Source organism: Natator depressus, chromosome 7 (assembly GCF_965152275.1).
Source record: "Natator depressus isolate rNatDep1 chromosome 7, rNatDep2.hap1, whole genome shotgun sequence".
NCBI lineage: Eukaryota > Metazoa > Chordata > Testudines > Cheloniidae > Natator > Natator depressus.
The window spans coordinates 67454218-67470054 of record NC_134240.1 but is presented as its reverse complement, the minus strand read 5'-3'; the positions used below and the strand labels follow the sequence as shown (position 1 = coordinate 67470054).

The following is a 15837-nucleotide window of genomic DNA, read 5'->3' as shown; positions in this document are numbered from 1 at the left end:
TCATGTCAAGCTTCTGAGTGGTTATAAACTTCAAGAAGAAAATATGGTTTAAACATCTGTATAAATCCAAATAAATAAAATGCTAAAAAAGGGGGTGCCTTTCTATCTTCTGTAGGAGCCCTTGACATAGCTTAATGATAACACTCCACCAAAAGGAAAGTGCAATGCCATCAGTAAAATAATGCACCAGCCTCCCTTTGTCAATAATTCACCACCCTCACAAAAAGTGTCCAAAAAACAAAGACAAAGAAAAAAGCAGCCTTTACAGTGTCCCTTTTAAAATCAGGGAAAACCAACCAAATGGGGAAAAATAGGACTAGTCTATTTCACCATTAACAACTGGAAGTATTAATCATGGCTCAAGCTACTTGAGTCGGATTTTGGTTTACAGTCCTGCAGTTTAACTGCTCTCAGGGGAAGTGTAGTACTTTATTTTAAAACTTCGGCATTTATGGTTCCTGGATATTAAAAAAAAAAAAATCTGTCTGCTCTCGACAATAAACACCACTTGTGCATTTACAAGGCTATATTATGTGACATTAATTTTATGTTAGCCTAGCATCTCAACAAGAAAAAGTGCAGCAGAAGAGGTATCACTGCTGTAATTACTCTTTGGTACCAATTACGCTTGTCAATTCGTAGTACCCAAAAAATCGTCTCCAAATCCAGCAGTTTATTTTGGGTCTCAGTAGATTTTTTTGTAATTTCTCTCAAACACACACACCCTGGATGAAAGGTGTAAAAACCATGGGAAATTTTACTTTTACTGTAATTTCCCACTTCTTCAAAGCAGAAGTACCATTTTATTTTTATCTGTTCCACTACATAAAATTTAGGGTGTTTTTTTCCCCCTGTCGTAAATACTCAGTGGTCTATTTCATCATCGCTGCTATCAGGAAACAGTTCTATGAACAAAAGGAGGAACTGGCTGCCTGTATATTTTTAAGTTACCCTGTTACTTGGCCCTATATGGTCAGTGCCTACTTCCTGACAACTTGAGCTCAGTCAGTATAAGCAGTGGTTTGAAGCATGATATGTGGTTGAAAGATGTGGAGTACAGAGTGGCAGAAGAACTGTTGAATTCACTCCATTTATTTGTGTAATCCACAACACAGCAATTGTTATGGGCCAAATCTTGGTTTCACTGCAGTCAGTAAGAACTTTCCCTTAGATTTCATTAGGATTAGAATTTGTCCCTAATTCCTAGTTCTCTGGTTCTCAAGCAAATCCAATATTGTTCCACTCTATAAACTCCTCCTCTTATAAACTCTGCATGGGTAAATTGAAGGAGGAGGGGGAAAAAAGGGTATTCTGCAATGGAAGGAGCCAATAGTGGTTGTGCCATTTGAGCTCCTGGGTCTTAAATTCTTTCTTAGATTGGGACCTAAATCCACCCCAATTCAGGAAAATGTATAAGTGTGATTCCTTTAATGGGTCTTAAATAGAGCTGAGGGGAAACGGGTTTACTACCCCATGAGAATTTTTGATGTTTAAAAGCTTTTCCTATCTTGAATTGAGGTGAAAAGTCAGAATCTCAAACATGTTCATAAACTGAAAAAAAAAATCAGTTTGGGTCATTTGATTTCGATTGTCACATTTTTTCCTTTCAGATTTTTATCTTTTACTAATATTTTATCATTCACTAATATTTTAAAATGAAAAGTTGTTTGGACTTTGCTATCGAAACGTCAAAACTTTTTTTAACCAAAAATGTTTAGAGCCAGGAGTTCCCTCGAACCCAGCACTGTCTCGCCAACAGTTTCGGTTTCAATGAATCTGCATTCATCTGATGAACAACTGCTTCACCTGAAAATTTTGAACCAGCTCTAGTCTTAAATATGTGCTTAAGTGCTTTCCTAAAGAGAGAGAATGTTCCTATCTTTGCTCTCTACACAACATTAAGAATATGTGGAAGCCACAGGAACACAACTTAGTTCCAAATCACAGTATATGCAAATATACAAGTCTTAGGTTCTGGTGCCTTCTCAACAGAAGATGGAGGACACTAGACAATTTCCAGACTATTTAAAGAGATTCCTGTGGACTACAGATAGTCGTCTCAAACAGGACTATACTCACAATTTTCTAATTTTTCTATTAGGGAATCCATCTTCACCCAACTCTGCATAATTTGCAGCTGTTCAAGTGACATTATCAGTTTAAAAATCCTGTGCTGTAAAGTATGTGTTTACCTATGTTACTGATACCACCTTACATTATTAAAAGTGACAGAGCTCTCTCTCTCTCTCTCTATATATATATATATATCCAATTTACACTTGCCTCTCTTGAGATCTTTGCTTACTCATTGCATTTCCTTCAGCATGGACAATGAAAAATCAAGGAAGTCCGTTTCAGTTGTGTATATAGTCAGTTTGGGTACATCTACACTGCAGCTGGGAGCATGTTTCTCTGCCTAAGTAGATAGACATACGCTTGCTTGAGCTAGCACATTAAAAATAGCAGTGTAACCGGTGGTAGCATGGGTGGTGACTCGGGCTAGCCACTCGAGTATGTACCCAGGGAGTCTGGGCGGGCTTGTACTGAGGAGCTAACCTGAGCTGCGGGGTAGCTGCTTGTGCTACCCCCAGCTACACTGCTATTTTTAGAGCATTAGATAGAGAAAAGCTAGTGAGTCTTTCTATCTGGGCTGGAAAGCACACGCCCAGCGGCAGTTCAGATATACCCTGGGTTATACTTTCAGGTTTTTCCATAGGATGACTAGTGATTTTGAGTATCCATCGGGAGAGGAGACGCCTTCAAAAAGCTTTTGCAGAAAATGCTGAGCAACTGCCCTCCGAAAATGAAGCCCAAGGGAAGCAATTGCAAGTCAACTTAGACAATGCAGGCCTCACTGGATCTATGAATTTTTTGGCCTTAGTGTTCAGGCCTGTACATTTACTCAACAGCATGGTATCTGAGCACTGCCCTATTTGGTTTATATACTTCAAGATATTTATTTGTTTAAGAACCGCTTTAAAAAAAATTGAAGTAATATGAAGTAATTGCCTTAGATTAGGTGAAAGAAAATTTCTATAGCTTAAAATCTAAGCCAAATTAATTTAGAATTTCCATCTCCCAAACAACTGCAGCCAGGCAGAATAGTTGAGCCAATGCTCCAGATCAGTGCTTCTCAACCTTTCCAGACCACTGTACCCCTTTCAGGAGTCTGATTTGTCTTGAATACCCCAAGTTTCACCTCACTTAAAAACTACTTGCTTACCAAATCAGACATAAAAATTCAAAACTATCTCAGCACACTGTTACTGAAAACTTACTTACTTTCTCATTTTTACCATGTAATTATAAAATAAATCAATTGGAATATAAATATTGTACTTATATTTCAGTGTGGTACGTGAGCCTGTTTTTCACTCGTGAGCCTTCTCTAAAGCCTGAGCCCCAAGTGAAGGGGCTGAAGCATGTCATTTAGCTTTGCAGGAGCCCCTGTGGCATGGGACCTTGGGCAACTGTCCTGCTTGCCACCCCCTAATGCTGGCCCTGCACTTGCAATTCCCCTAACCCATCCTGTGACCCCGATGTGGGCTGCAACCCCTAGGTTGAGAAACACTGATTTAGATGAGTTGACATACTCCCAGGGGTACATGTACTCTTGGTTGAGAACTACTGCTCCAGGTTATGCAACACACACTTCAGTAAGGGGAGTGGGGGGCAGGAGGGGGCAAAGTAACAGAAGAGGGACTTTAGGGAGCACACCCACATTTCAGTGGCACAGCAAGGGATTGAGGAGTACTTCCAAAAGATCTCTTACTCAATGAATCCATGTGCAGCCGAGGAAGGTCAGAATATTTCACTTCCGTTTCTGACCCTGAGCTAAAGAGTCAAAAATAAAATTTCCTTACTATGTCTCATTGGAGTGGGAATCTCACTAAAATATGTACTCCAATTTACTGGAGATGTGAACCAAAAAGAGAAGGTGATGTTATTCACTTCAAAAGTGGGCTAACTAAAAAGCAATTGCCTTTTATCCTGGGCTAGATTTGGAGGGTATTGTGACATTGTAACAAATGAGATTCCTTCTGTTATCTCTGATGGGCATGCAAGTGGAAGTTAAAGGAAAACTACAGTGATTTTTCTGTAATACCTCAGAGAACAACGAAAACATTTACTGAAAAAGGTCACGATCCTGAAAATACCTAGGCAGGTGAACACAACGTGACTACTCACATACATAAAAATCAGCATTTGTCTAAGTATCTGTTCAATCAGCCTGTAAGACTCAATATGCACATTACGTGTTTTAAAAATAATTAAGAAATACCTACTACTTTTTCCATTTAGAAAATTCATCCTCTCCCTTCTGGAGGCTGCCATCTTAGGGAGGTAGCATTGGATTTCCCATACTAATAATGCAAGTCCAATTAGAAACCAGAGAAAACCAAGCAGCTTCTAATGTGGGGGTTTGGTTTTGTTTTTTGTTTGTTTGTTTTTTTAAGGTAAATTATCTCCCTGTCTCTCTCTATAATGTACCTTAAAACAATTTTGAAACCATCTATTTTCCATTGGTTTCTAGTGGGACTTGCATTTTCTCAGTCAGAATCTACCTTGGAAAGGTGTCAAAGTGGTGGGTTTTGGTTTGCCTCATTCTTTTGTGTCACTCCTTTAAACTGAAAAATGAAATCCAGTGACTTACTCATCTTTCTAATGAGATGCGATTCTGCTGCCAGATTCCCTTAAAAATCCACGGCAATTTTCGAAAAGAAATTAGAAGGAATCCTACCGCTGCCCTTGTCAACATACTTCCTCTCATTAAGGGAGTTTCCAGAGTCCAAGACTTTGTGTGAGATGTAGTTGAGCAAGCTGCATAACAGCTTGGATATGTAGCCACCATCAGCATCAAATTAGATTCCATTTTTGTTCCAATATCATCGGCCGGAGGATCCCCTCTAAACCCACCTTCATTCTTGATTCCTTTTCCCCCTGCCAAGCCCACTCCTTCCACATTCCCCTTCTCTCCACACCTATCTTCAACACCCAGCCTTTCTGCCCTCATTATTCCAGAGCTTGTGCTTCTCTACTCCATTTTTCTCGTGACCCTCACGTCCCGAGAACTGTGCACGTCAAAGTAATTCTGACACCACTGTCACAGGGAAGTGGGTGAAAAATAATAGTGTGTCCTGAATAATAATCCATTGCACCCCTGTTTTTAAGGGGAAGAAGGCAAGACTCATGACAAAAATCATAGAGTGAAATAGCTGGAAGTCCACCTGCTGAGAAAGGCTGGATGGCAGAGCCACTGTGCAATGCTGCTGTAAAGAAATGCAAAGTAAGTATTATTTTACATTATAATTTTTATGTTAAAGTTTCTTTCTAACCTGAAACTACTGATATGGGGCTAGATTGAAATAAGAAACTGACTGGGAAGAAATCACACCGAGAGAGCACGTACTTGGCTGAAAATGAATTCAGACATTAAGATAACATTTCACATGGTACAGAAAGAATATTGAGCTATTTGGGGGGCACTGATTGCTCTGTGGAATAGACAGAAAATGGATGTTGCAGAATGGCAATAGCTCACTATGAAACATCATATTACTAATTCTTGCTCCTTATCATCTGTCCTTTTCTTTCCATCCCCACAGCCAAATCTCTTGTTCAGTCTCTCATTATATCCTGACCTGCCCACCTCAATGTCCACATTTTTGGCCTCTCAAATGTGCACATTGCCACTAAAAGTAAATATTCCTTGTTCATTATTTTGATCACATCTTTCCCACTCACTCCTCATCCACTATCTCCTGGTCACCTCCTTTAAGACACTATGTAAATACATCCTTCCTTCTTCTGATCACTTAGCAAGCTTCCAGTTGACTGCAACACCTCTCTGAAATCATCTGCAAACGCTCCTCTCTATTCACTTTTAAATCTTTTTTGAAAGCCTACTTCTGCAACGCTGCCCATAATATGTCTTATTGATTTTGTTATTCCGATTTCCTGACTTGTCCACTTGTCTGCCCGTCCATCTTTAGACTGCGAGCTCCTCCAGGCAGAGAGCATCCATTATTTATTAGTAGCAGTAGTAGTTGTTATTCATATGACCATGGCGCCCAGGAGACCTAGTCATGGACCATGATCCCATTCTGCTAGGCACTGTACAAACACAGAATGAACTGATGGTCACTGTCCCAAAGAGCTTACAATCTGTGTGTTTTTATTCAGATTCTGATCTATTCTTGAATCTCTGGGAAGTGCTTAGCACATTAAGGACACTTCCACCAATAAAACAACAACAATGGTCAATTGATAATAATACCAGTGGAGTTCACAGTTACTGAATCTGGGTCCCTTGCACCCATAATTCCATGACAAGTATTAAGCTTATTTCTGGGCACTTGGTTTTTCCCCAATTAACAAGCTGAACCAAACTTTTGGGAAACCTACTGCTGAAAAGACAAACGAGAATGATGGGAAAGATACAAACAGCCATGCTTCAGGGCATAAGCCAACTTCTCAGTACTGTGGGGTAGGAGGAAACTTTCCCTAGGGGCAGGTTATCCCATAATTGCCTATAGCTCTCTGCTACTGGTTGCTGTCTGAGACAGGTTACTGGATTAGATGGACCACTGGTCTAATCCAGTATGGCAATTCTCATCTTCCCACAGCGGTTAAGCACGCGTGGTTTCATTTTGTTTTACAATACAAGCACACTGAGACAGATTGGAAGTTCCCAGTTATTACCCACAAAGTGCAGCATGTGATCTCTACGTGGTGGAAGCTTGTGGCTGTCACGGTTTCCTCCCACACAATACTTTCAGTTTTTCTGGGCTATAATTATAGCGAAACAAACAAGGGCTCAAATCAATCCCAAGTACGCTTTGGGTATTTGAGAGACGGGTGAGAAATAAAAGAAAATCTATTCTGTGGCAGTAGATAGAAGGGACAGACACGACCAGTTGGGTTTCCTGATTACAAGAAGAAATGTTTCTTGAGACTCCGGTAAGTTTTACAAATGCTGTGCCTTTGTATTTTCTGTTGTCATACACTGCTGTGGTTCTATGAGACAAATCCAAAGAGTATACCAGTGTGTGACCATAGGTATCCTCCCAACGGTGATGGCACAACAGACACCATTTCTCCTGTGAAGCAGATAGTACAGCATTCATATCGGATACCTTAATAGCGTATCATATCAAGTGCAATTAAAATCAATCATGCAACTTCTTAATTCACCAGTTGTACTGGAGAGTCATCTCTCTGACTAAATGATGCAAAAGGCTGAATGGCAGAAGCTCAGTGCAAAGCTGCTGTAAAGAAATGGAAACCAAGTCTATTTTATGTTATGATTCTTATATAAGTCTCTTTCTTGCTTGAAGTCAATATATTGTCTGGATTGCTATAAAAGATAGAAATACTGATCTGCAAGGAACAGTCACTGAGTGAGCTAGTACTTGGTTGTCCAGTCAGGTGTGAAAATGTACACGATATACAGACATGCCCAGGCTTCAAAACTCAGATTCAACTTTTGAACACCGGTGTACCAGCAGTATTTGGATCCAAGTTTTGGAGACTGTTCATTACAAAAATGGGAGCTATTTCCAAAATTTGTACCTTGATCTAGCTTCAGATTGCAAATACTCCTCCTGGCCAAAGTTAGGGTGTCTTTTGGATCCAGGATTTTGGCCTGAACCTCTCGCCAGGATGGTGCATCTGTGAGGTGGACAAATAAAGAGCAAAATAGCTAACTGGTAAGAAGCTGCAGGTTTAGCACTGAATGTGGTCTCTTTCCCACAACTCAGGGGGAGGTGGGGAGTTTTGCAATCATCTGGCTATTTACCCTAAGTAATAGGAAGAGCGATGTTTAATAAAACCGGGTTTGAGGAAGAACTGGCTGTTTAGCATGGCTGTACCTGAGCTTAAGTCTAAGTTGCTCCATCGTGGTCTATGCAGACCTAGAGAAAGAGGAAAGTAGATTTCTAAAGTACTGGAGGCTTTACAGTCATTCACAACATGGCATTGAATTGCAATTAAGTACCTTTTTTTGATAGACCATACAGCAAAATAATTTTTATTATTGTTTTCTGTAAGATCAAATCATGGTAGTTATTGTTAGACTAAATACTAAGACAGCTAGAATGTGAGAGTTGTATTTTTTCAGGCCTGTCAGGTTTAGCATGTCTGGAAAACATGGAAGATGGCGAAGGAATATTACCAGTAAAAAACTGTTAGAGCCAAGATGGGTGAGCCAAGATGTCACATCCATCAACAGACAAAGCCTGCATTTCTGTTCTCAGCAATGAAGTCCACATCAGGAATACAAATACCGAGACACTGGAGTGAGACAGGGTAGAAGTTTTTCAGCCTGGTTTAGTTATGCTTTAAACTGATGGATGTGGACATGATACATGTGAGTTATGTGATCCCTCAAGAAACCATTTGCAAATTAACTAATTAAATATTGTTTTGCTTGAAGCTACTTAAAGAGAGGCAGTGAAAAGCAGTAGCAAATAACTTACAAAGCCTGGAATGTAGATTTCAAAAACCTGGACTTCCCTGGCATGTCCATAATCCTCAGTGCATGGGTTATGTGGAGGAGTGGCAGAAAAGAGGGCTTAAGCTTCATATTAAGAAAAGTAAAAAGACTCTACAGTCATGTAATTGCAGGATTAATAGGCGGAATAAAGTGCTTTGCTCTACTATTTACATTTCCAGAGCAATTTATGAAAATCCTCACACAGAAAACCTCAGTAATTGAAAATGAAATTCAGAAACAGTGTGCTTCTGAGTTAAAGGACTTAGATGTAATTGCTCAAGAGTGAAGAGAAGGAACTGGTTAAACTTCCAAGATAGTTGAAAGTTTATTCCCAGTCAAAGCAAAAAGAACAGAGGGTTTTCAGTAGGATGTGGTAGCTTCTTGAACTATATTTTTGCCATGGTAATAATTCTTCCTCAAAAAAGGCTCACAATTTCTGGGTATCCAGGAAACAATTTACAAGTCCTTTAGACGTCTACATCACACATTGTTTTTGTTTGTTGGTTTGACACCAACATAGCTCCCACTCATCCTGAAGCGTATATTGAAGGGGAAGGAGATGGGGAGATCATGCAAAGAAATTGGGTTGTGGTTGGAGCATCATATTGCAGGAGCAATATTGGAGGCTGGGAAAAGGTATTGGAAGAGGACAGCTCAAATCAAAGGGTTTCTAAGATTGCAATAGGATGGAGAATTTAGGATTATTAGAATTTTTCTCATTAGAAATGGACACAGACCTGCTGGTGATGTAAGTAAGTCTGGGCATAGTGAAAGTGGTCATCATATAATACCAGGAAGGCAACTGCCTCAAAAAGAGAAGGCACAAAAACTAAGGAGAGACCACACACTACAAGAGCTTTGTCCCTGGGTGTTGTATGGAACAGACTACTGAGGCAGCTAAAGAAGAGAAAACCACTCAGCAAGTTCAGCCAGACACAAACTTAGAAGAAGAAGAAAAAAAAACATTTCAAGGCACAAGGACTATCTAGGTAAATAGATAAATCCTAGAAGGCCTCCCTTTCCATCTCCAGAAGTGTCACTAACTGGTAGAGCAGGCGATCTACTGGTATATGTTTCTGGGAAGGGGCAATTCAGAATAAAATATAAAGCCATTACAGGGAATCAAAGTGGAAGAGCTTTGGCTTGGAACACATATCTCATGTGCTAAAGCCCCACTACAAATTACCTGTTCGGGGGCAACAGTTTTATTTTCTGGATATACAATATGTATCAAGCCTTGGGCTGTGTTCTAATCCACTGAACCAATTTCAAAATGATTTTAGTGCAATGGGAATTTTACTTTACTATCTGCTATGATGTAGCTGGCAGGTCTGAACACTTATAGATGCATGTGCAGTTCTCCTGGAAATGCTTCAATTTTATATACAGAGGGAGGGCTACTAAAGAGTTCATTTGATGTTTGAAATGTAAGAAAAGGACCATTGGCTTTGACATCTCATCTTAATGGAGCTGAGATTAACCTTTGCCTCTTACCCACATCTACGAATCCTTGCACAACTATATTGATTAAAGTAGGACTGAGGACCATTTTCAGCTTGCCAACTGACCCATTGTGTCCCCTAGGAAATTCTGGAGAGCGGAAAGCATAACTGAAAATGTGTATAAACAACAACAAATGTTCCAAAGATTTATGACTCAGGGGGATGATACAGATCATGTGACATGCACAGGGACTCATTTTACTAACTACGCCCCCTAACACTTCCGTTTAGAAATTGACACTAAGTTATTACATTCTCCTCTTGGTAGAAAGGGGTTTAGTATCTCAATAATATGAACATAAAAAGTCAAGCATTTTCTTCTTTGTCAAATACTTGAACATTTATTCCAACCATGTTAATCTTGTTTAAAAAAATGCAGCTGCCCATCTCCTCCTCCAAGTTTAAAAAGAGGGTGAACCAAAGCTAGACACATTGTCCAGTGAGTTTTGTAGCATATCAAGTGTCCTCCACATTATATTTGGTTTTAGCTGATACGCTGCATTCATAGGTGTGTGCAAATGAGCCATGCAGTATGTAGTTTGTAGAGATTATTAGCCAAAGGCCAATGCACCGGCTCAGCAGCTCACATTTTCAATAAACTTTGCTTCTAACCAAAACCTAACATGTTTCATTGAAGCGGCACTCTGTGCTTTCAGAGCTATCAAATCCGTTACATAAAGGACCACCGTGAAGTGCTGAATATGTTATTGCTTTAATCAGTTCAGAGAATAAAGATTTGTTTAAAATGGTTTTTTTTCCCAGTCACACAGGGGCTGCCCCTGTAAATACCATGAGTGGGCACACGTGAAATACCAGGAACGCAAGCAACACATTCTGAAAATGTCAGCCCCCATCCATACACCTCTGCCTCCCACATGGCACTCCTACTCATTTGACATCACAAGAACTCAGTGCTAGGGCTTGGGGTGTTTTTTTTTCCTTCCAAATGTCTCCCCCTCCTCCTTTTCCTCACACTAATGTACAAAGATGACAGCTGAGCAGTTAGTAATAAACCCTCATGTTTATGTTAGGCAAACAATGGTACATCAGTCACACTCAGTAACATGGCCCATGACTGGATAGTGTGCTGTGCGATAGACTGGGAACCATGATGCCCAAAGACATGCCAGCCCTTTATGCATCAAAGGCTAAAGCAACATGAAGCAGAACAACAATTTTGCATGTTCCCTTTTAGTTTAGCAAAACGGAACATAATACATAATCCTTGTTCTCCTGCTCCCTATACCTCATGGCAGAAAACCATGAGGGTAATCTTTTAAAAGAAAAAATAGTGGGATTTAATTTTTATCTGCAATTTTATTACCCCCCATAAAAAATACTCCCCCTTACTTTGGGTAGTGCCACTTTGATCTTTCAGCTTATTTTCCTTTTAGTAACTGTTTTACCCACTGTAGAAGCAGCTTGGAGGATATCTTTCCTTCACTTTGTTCTTACACGGGTCACATTCCTTTCATGTACAGGAAGGAGAGATCTCATTTCTTTATGCAATCGTAGCTTTAGTAACTTGCTTTTGCTAATGAGAAATGGATAGACGATAACTGTACTTAAGACTCTCAGGAAAAAGGCTTAAAAAGGGAATACAGTAATTGATTGGTGGATTCATTTCAATTAAACTTGCCTTAATTTTACAGCTATTTGGCAGAGATGCGTCTGTAGCCTTAGAGATTATTGTGGGCTCTGAAAAACTCAAATACTGTATCTTCTTTCTCGTACAAACCCTGAGATATAGATGTATATTCTTGCCTCTCCAAGTTATTACCATGCAGACAATTTCAATTCAGAGCCAATAAGAGTAGCATCTTTTCTATCCAAAAACTAAAGGTCACACCTTGAGAAAATTGACCTTTCGAGAAACGCCTGGAAATAAGTGAGGTGGGGGGGGTTGACTATTATGCTTTGTTTACTGGCTGTAAAAAATAGCTTTCCTTGTCAGCCACAAATATTTGGTTTTTCATTGGCAGCAAAGGCTCCGGGTGAGTTCGCCTGTGCAAGGCACTCAACAGACCCTCTCTTGAATTCTGCACACTGTACTCTCCTATTGTGTAAATTACACTCTATTTTGCTCGTTTACCTGCTTCCCCATTAAGTTCAAACTAAACAATACTGCAGCTGTGGGTCTTATAACTATTCTATAAACCATAAAGTGTCAAGGAAACCTCAGCAAAGGCCAACAAATGCAGAACACCACTTTCTCCAGAACAACATGCACATGATTTATAGTGTATCTATTTATACATACTTAAAATCGCCTAGGATAGAGGATTTCTACTCATTTGGTCACATTAATGGAAAGCTTTTCATGGGGGAAGCTCCCACTCATCCCTTCACAAGCATGGAACCTCTTTCCCCTCCCTTTGAGATGACAAAACTTCCTTGTGGCATACCTACATGGAGAAATGTTGGGTGTATTTCAGGTTTTATTGATGCAGTACATGGTTGAGAGCTGCTTCACAGGGAGCCAGCCTTGTCTTTTCTTCACTCTTTTGTCCAAAATGCTGCTTCCTGACACCTTGAGGGATCAAGCGACACCACACACTGCCTAAAAAACAGATGGAATGTGGGAGCGGGAGTCAGAGGACCAAATCTCAAGTTCATACCCAAAGGTTTGGGGGTGACAGAGGTAAAAGGAGGTGCATTGGAGCTCACCTTACAGATCTGCCCAATACATTCTAAAGAGAGAAAATATATGGGATGGTCCTCAAACGACTCTGTACAGATGTAGTTATGACTTATACCAGCTTGTTAGCAGAATGTTTATTATGTGAATTCCCATAATTTTAAATTATAAAAGGTATTGGCTGTCACGCTACCCAGGGGATAAACCTGTGGGTTCCCCTAGGATTCCAGCCAGGCACTCTAGTTATACCCACTTATTTAGGGGGAGATGTGGCAGATATTGCAACCCCATTGAATCACTTAGGTGGTAAACACTTCCAAAGAGGTACCACATCTTGGGGAGTCTTGCATACACTGGTTCAAACTGGGATTTCCAGAGGCCAACAAACAAATAAGGACATTAGGCATAAAAAGGCTGTGTTTAAACTGATCAGGGCCTTGAATTCGGATCCAGCAAACAGACAGGACCTTATGTTCAAAGGGGGGCCTAACCCTTGCAGAAGGGTTGGAAAGTCTTTTCTCTGCTAAAACAATGAGGAGTCTGATAGCACCTTAAAGACTAACAGATTTATTTAGACATAAGCTTTCATGGGTAAAAAACCCACTTCTTCAGATGCGTGGAGTGAAAAGTACAGATACAGGCATAAATATATACTGGCACATGAAGAGAAGGGAGTAACCTTACAAGTGGAGAACCAATGTTGAAGGCCAATTCAGTGGTCCACTCCCAATAATTGATGAGAAGGTTTCAATACCAAGAGAGGGGAAAATTGCTTTGGTAGTGAGCCAGCCACTTCCAGTCCATATTCAAGCCCAAATTGATGGTGTTAAGTTTGTAAATGAATTGTAGTTCTGCAGTTTCTCTTTGAAGTCTGTTTTTGAAGTTTTTTTTCTTGAAGAATGGCTACTTTTAAATCTGTTATTGAGTGTCCAGGGAGATTGAAGTGTTCTCCTACCGGCTTTTGCATGTTACCATTCCTCATGTCTGATTCGTGTCCATTTTTTCTTTTATGTAGAAACTGTCCAGTTTGGCCAATGTACATAGTAGAGTGGCATTGCTAGCACATGATGGCATATATCACATTAGTAGATTTGGAGGTAAATGAGCCTCTGATGGTGTGGCTGGTGTGTTTGGGTCCTATGATGGTGTCGCTAGAGTAGATATGGGGACAGACAAGGCAACGGGGTTTATTACAGGGATTGGTTCCTGGGTTAGTGTTTCTGTGGTGTGCTGTGTAGTTGCTGGTGAGTATTTATTTCAGGTTGGGGGCTGTCTGTAAGTGAGGATTGGCCTGCCTCCCAATGAGTGGGGGATCATTTTCCAGGATAGGTTGTAGATTGTTGATGATGCACTGGAGAAGTTTTAGCTGGGGGCTGTAAGTGATAGCCAGTGGTGTTCTGTTATTTTCTTTGTTGAGCCTCTCATGTAGTAGGTGACAAGCATGAATACCCCTCTGATATTTTGTCTGCTACGGGCTCATCAGACTAATGGGTTACTCTGGTAGGCTTTTAGCAAATGCATAAGAACTTTTATGGGTTTTTATGAGATTTTCCTGTACTGCTTTTACCTTAAGAATAAATGTGCTTGCTTAGAAAGAGCTGTGTGGTAACTTGTAATTGCTGGCAATACACTCTTCATAGCCCTTGGAGAGAAAGCAACACACAGGCTCTGGACATGAGGCATATTGGCTTGTGAGGATATCACAACACAAGGCAGGGAGCTGTGTAGCCTTAAAACCCTGGTCAAGAGGGAGAGAGACAGGTCTCCATGCAAAAGTAGTAACTGCTGGGAGCCAGAAACTTTAAATGGAAGCCCTAAAAGAACCATGAACTGGGAACAGAGCAGTTACTCTAAAACTGTAAGAGTTTATCACACTTTCCACATTTTCTCTGGTTTCATTCTCACTCCCATCTCTTCTGTTCCTCTTTTCCGCAACCCCATGCTCTTCTGTCACCTGGTCCACTACTTCTTCTCTCCCCCCCCCCCCCACACACATACTTTCCCTTCTGCTTTGTTCCCTTTTCCTCTACTAACCTAGACAAGCTCCCCAGCCAGGAGCAGTCCTAGAGGCCTTTAGAAACAAGGACTCAACCCAACGAGTCTCCAGGCTCTCTGTCAAAGGATCTTGTAACCAGGGACAAGCCCAATCTCTGCAGGCCACCTGGGAGTCTATGTAGTTCTATGACTACATTTTGGGACCACTGTTTTAGAAGAAAACATCTTAATTATGATGTTTTAATTACTGGAATGATTGTTTTCACTTGATGAGTTTAAGGTCTTCTGCAGCAAGGATTAAGGAGACAACAAGTTCTCCTAACACATTGCATTCCTTCTTGCAAACTTCAGAACAAGACCAGAGAGAGAGAGAGCGCGAGCGCGAGCACGCATGCGCACACATGTGTTAAAGGCAGCATCATACGACTTTGGTGTAAGAGTGGATTCCTTGTTTCCATTCACCTCCATGCTGACAGTCTGAGCCAGAGAGGTCAGGGTCTAAATGGACATGAAGACTGAACTACCCTTTCACCTGCAGAGGAGGTGTCTCCAGGTCAGGGTTGAGGAATACTGGTGGGGCAGGTGAGAAGACATTTGCAACTGTCAGTGTCTGCAGTACTAGTATTTCTATGGATGAACAGAGTTTTAAGTCTCTAGGGCTCTCAACCTGGCACCTTTCATAGCATTAAAAAGTTCCTTGTAAAAAGGAAAGAACAGATGAGGAGGGAAGTGCATACCTTTGACTGAAATGCATTTAAAAGTTGAGATAACTGAATCTCTGGAGGAAGAAAGTAGGTTAGGAAACTTGGTCAATGAAAAACATGGGGCTTGGAGAAGAATTCTAGTATATTATGCTTTACCAACCCTTTCATATCACACGGTACATTTCCTACAAAGCCAAAATATGTGGGTTGATGGCTAGCAGCCAAAGGTTGCACTCTCATGATGCACTTACAGGATACCATGCCATTAGCAGAAAATTCACACATAATATATCATTTATATTCTGAATCAGACTACCACAATATAGTCTTTTTCAAAGATTTGATTACAACAAAAAATAGCTAAATGTGTCAAAAATGAATCAGATTTTCCAATATGTATTTTATTTTTTGAGAGAAACAGAACCTTAAAAATAAAAAAAAACAAATAAATACAATTTAACTAGCTATCCAAAGGGAAAGGACCTAGGAGTATTCAGGCTATGG

General features: G+C 40.4%; 1 protein-coding gene across 3 annotated transcripts in view; it reads left to right on the top strand.

Moving 5' to 3' along the window:
- RASGEF1A (RasGEF domain family member 1A) overlaps positions 1-15837 on the top strand; it is a 252548-nt gene that overhangs the window by 176161 nt on the left and 60550 nt on the right. For 2 of the 3 annotated variants that reach the window (XM_074958699.1, XM_074958697.1), the window contains exon 2: positions 5173-5287. The exons of the other annotated variant lie outside the window; for it this stretch is intronic. In XM_074958699.1, coding sequence (XP_074814800.1) covers positions 5246-5287 — 42 coding nt within the window. In that variant the 5' untranslated portion in view covers positions 5173-5245. The remainder of the gene's footprint in view (positions 1-5172; positions 5288-15837) is intronic. 3 annotated transcript variants of the gene reach the window in all.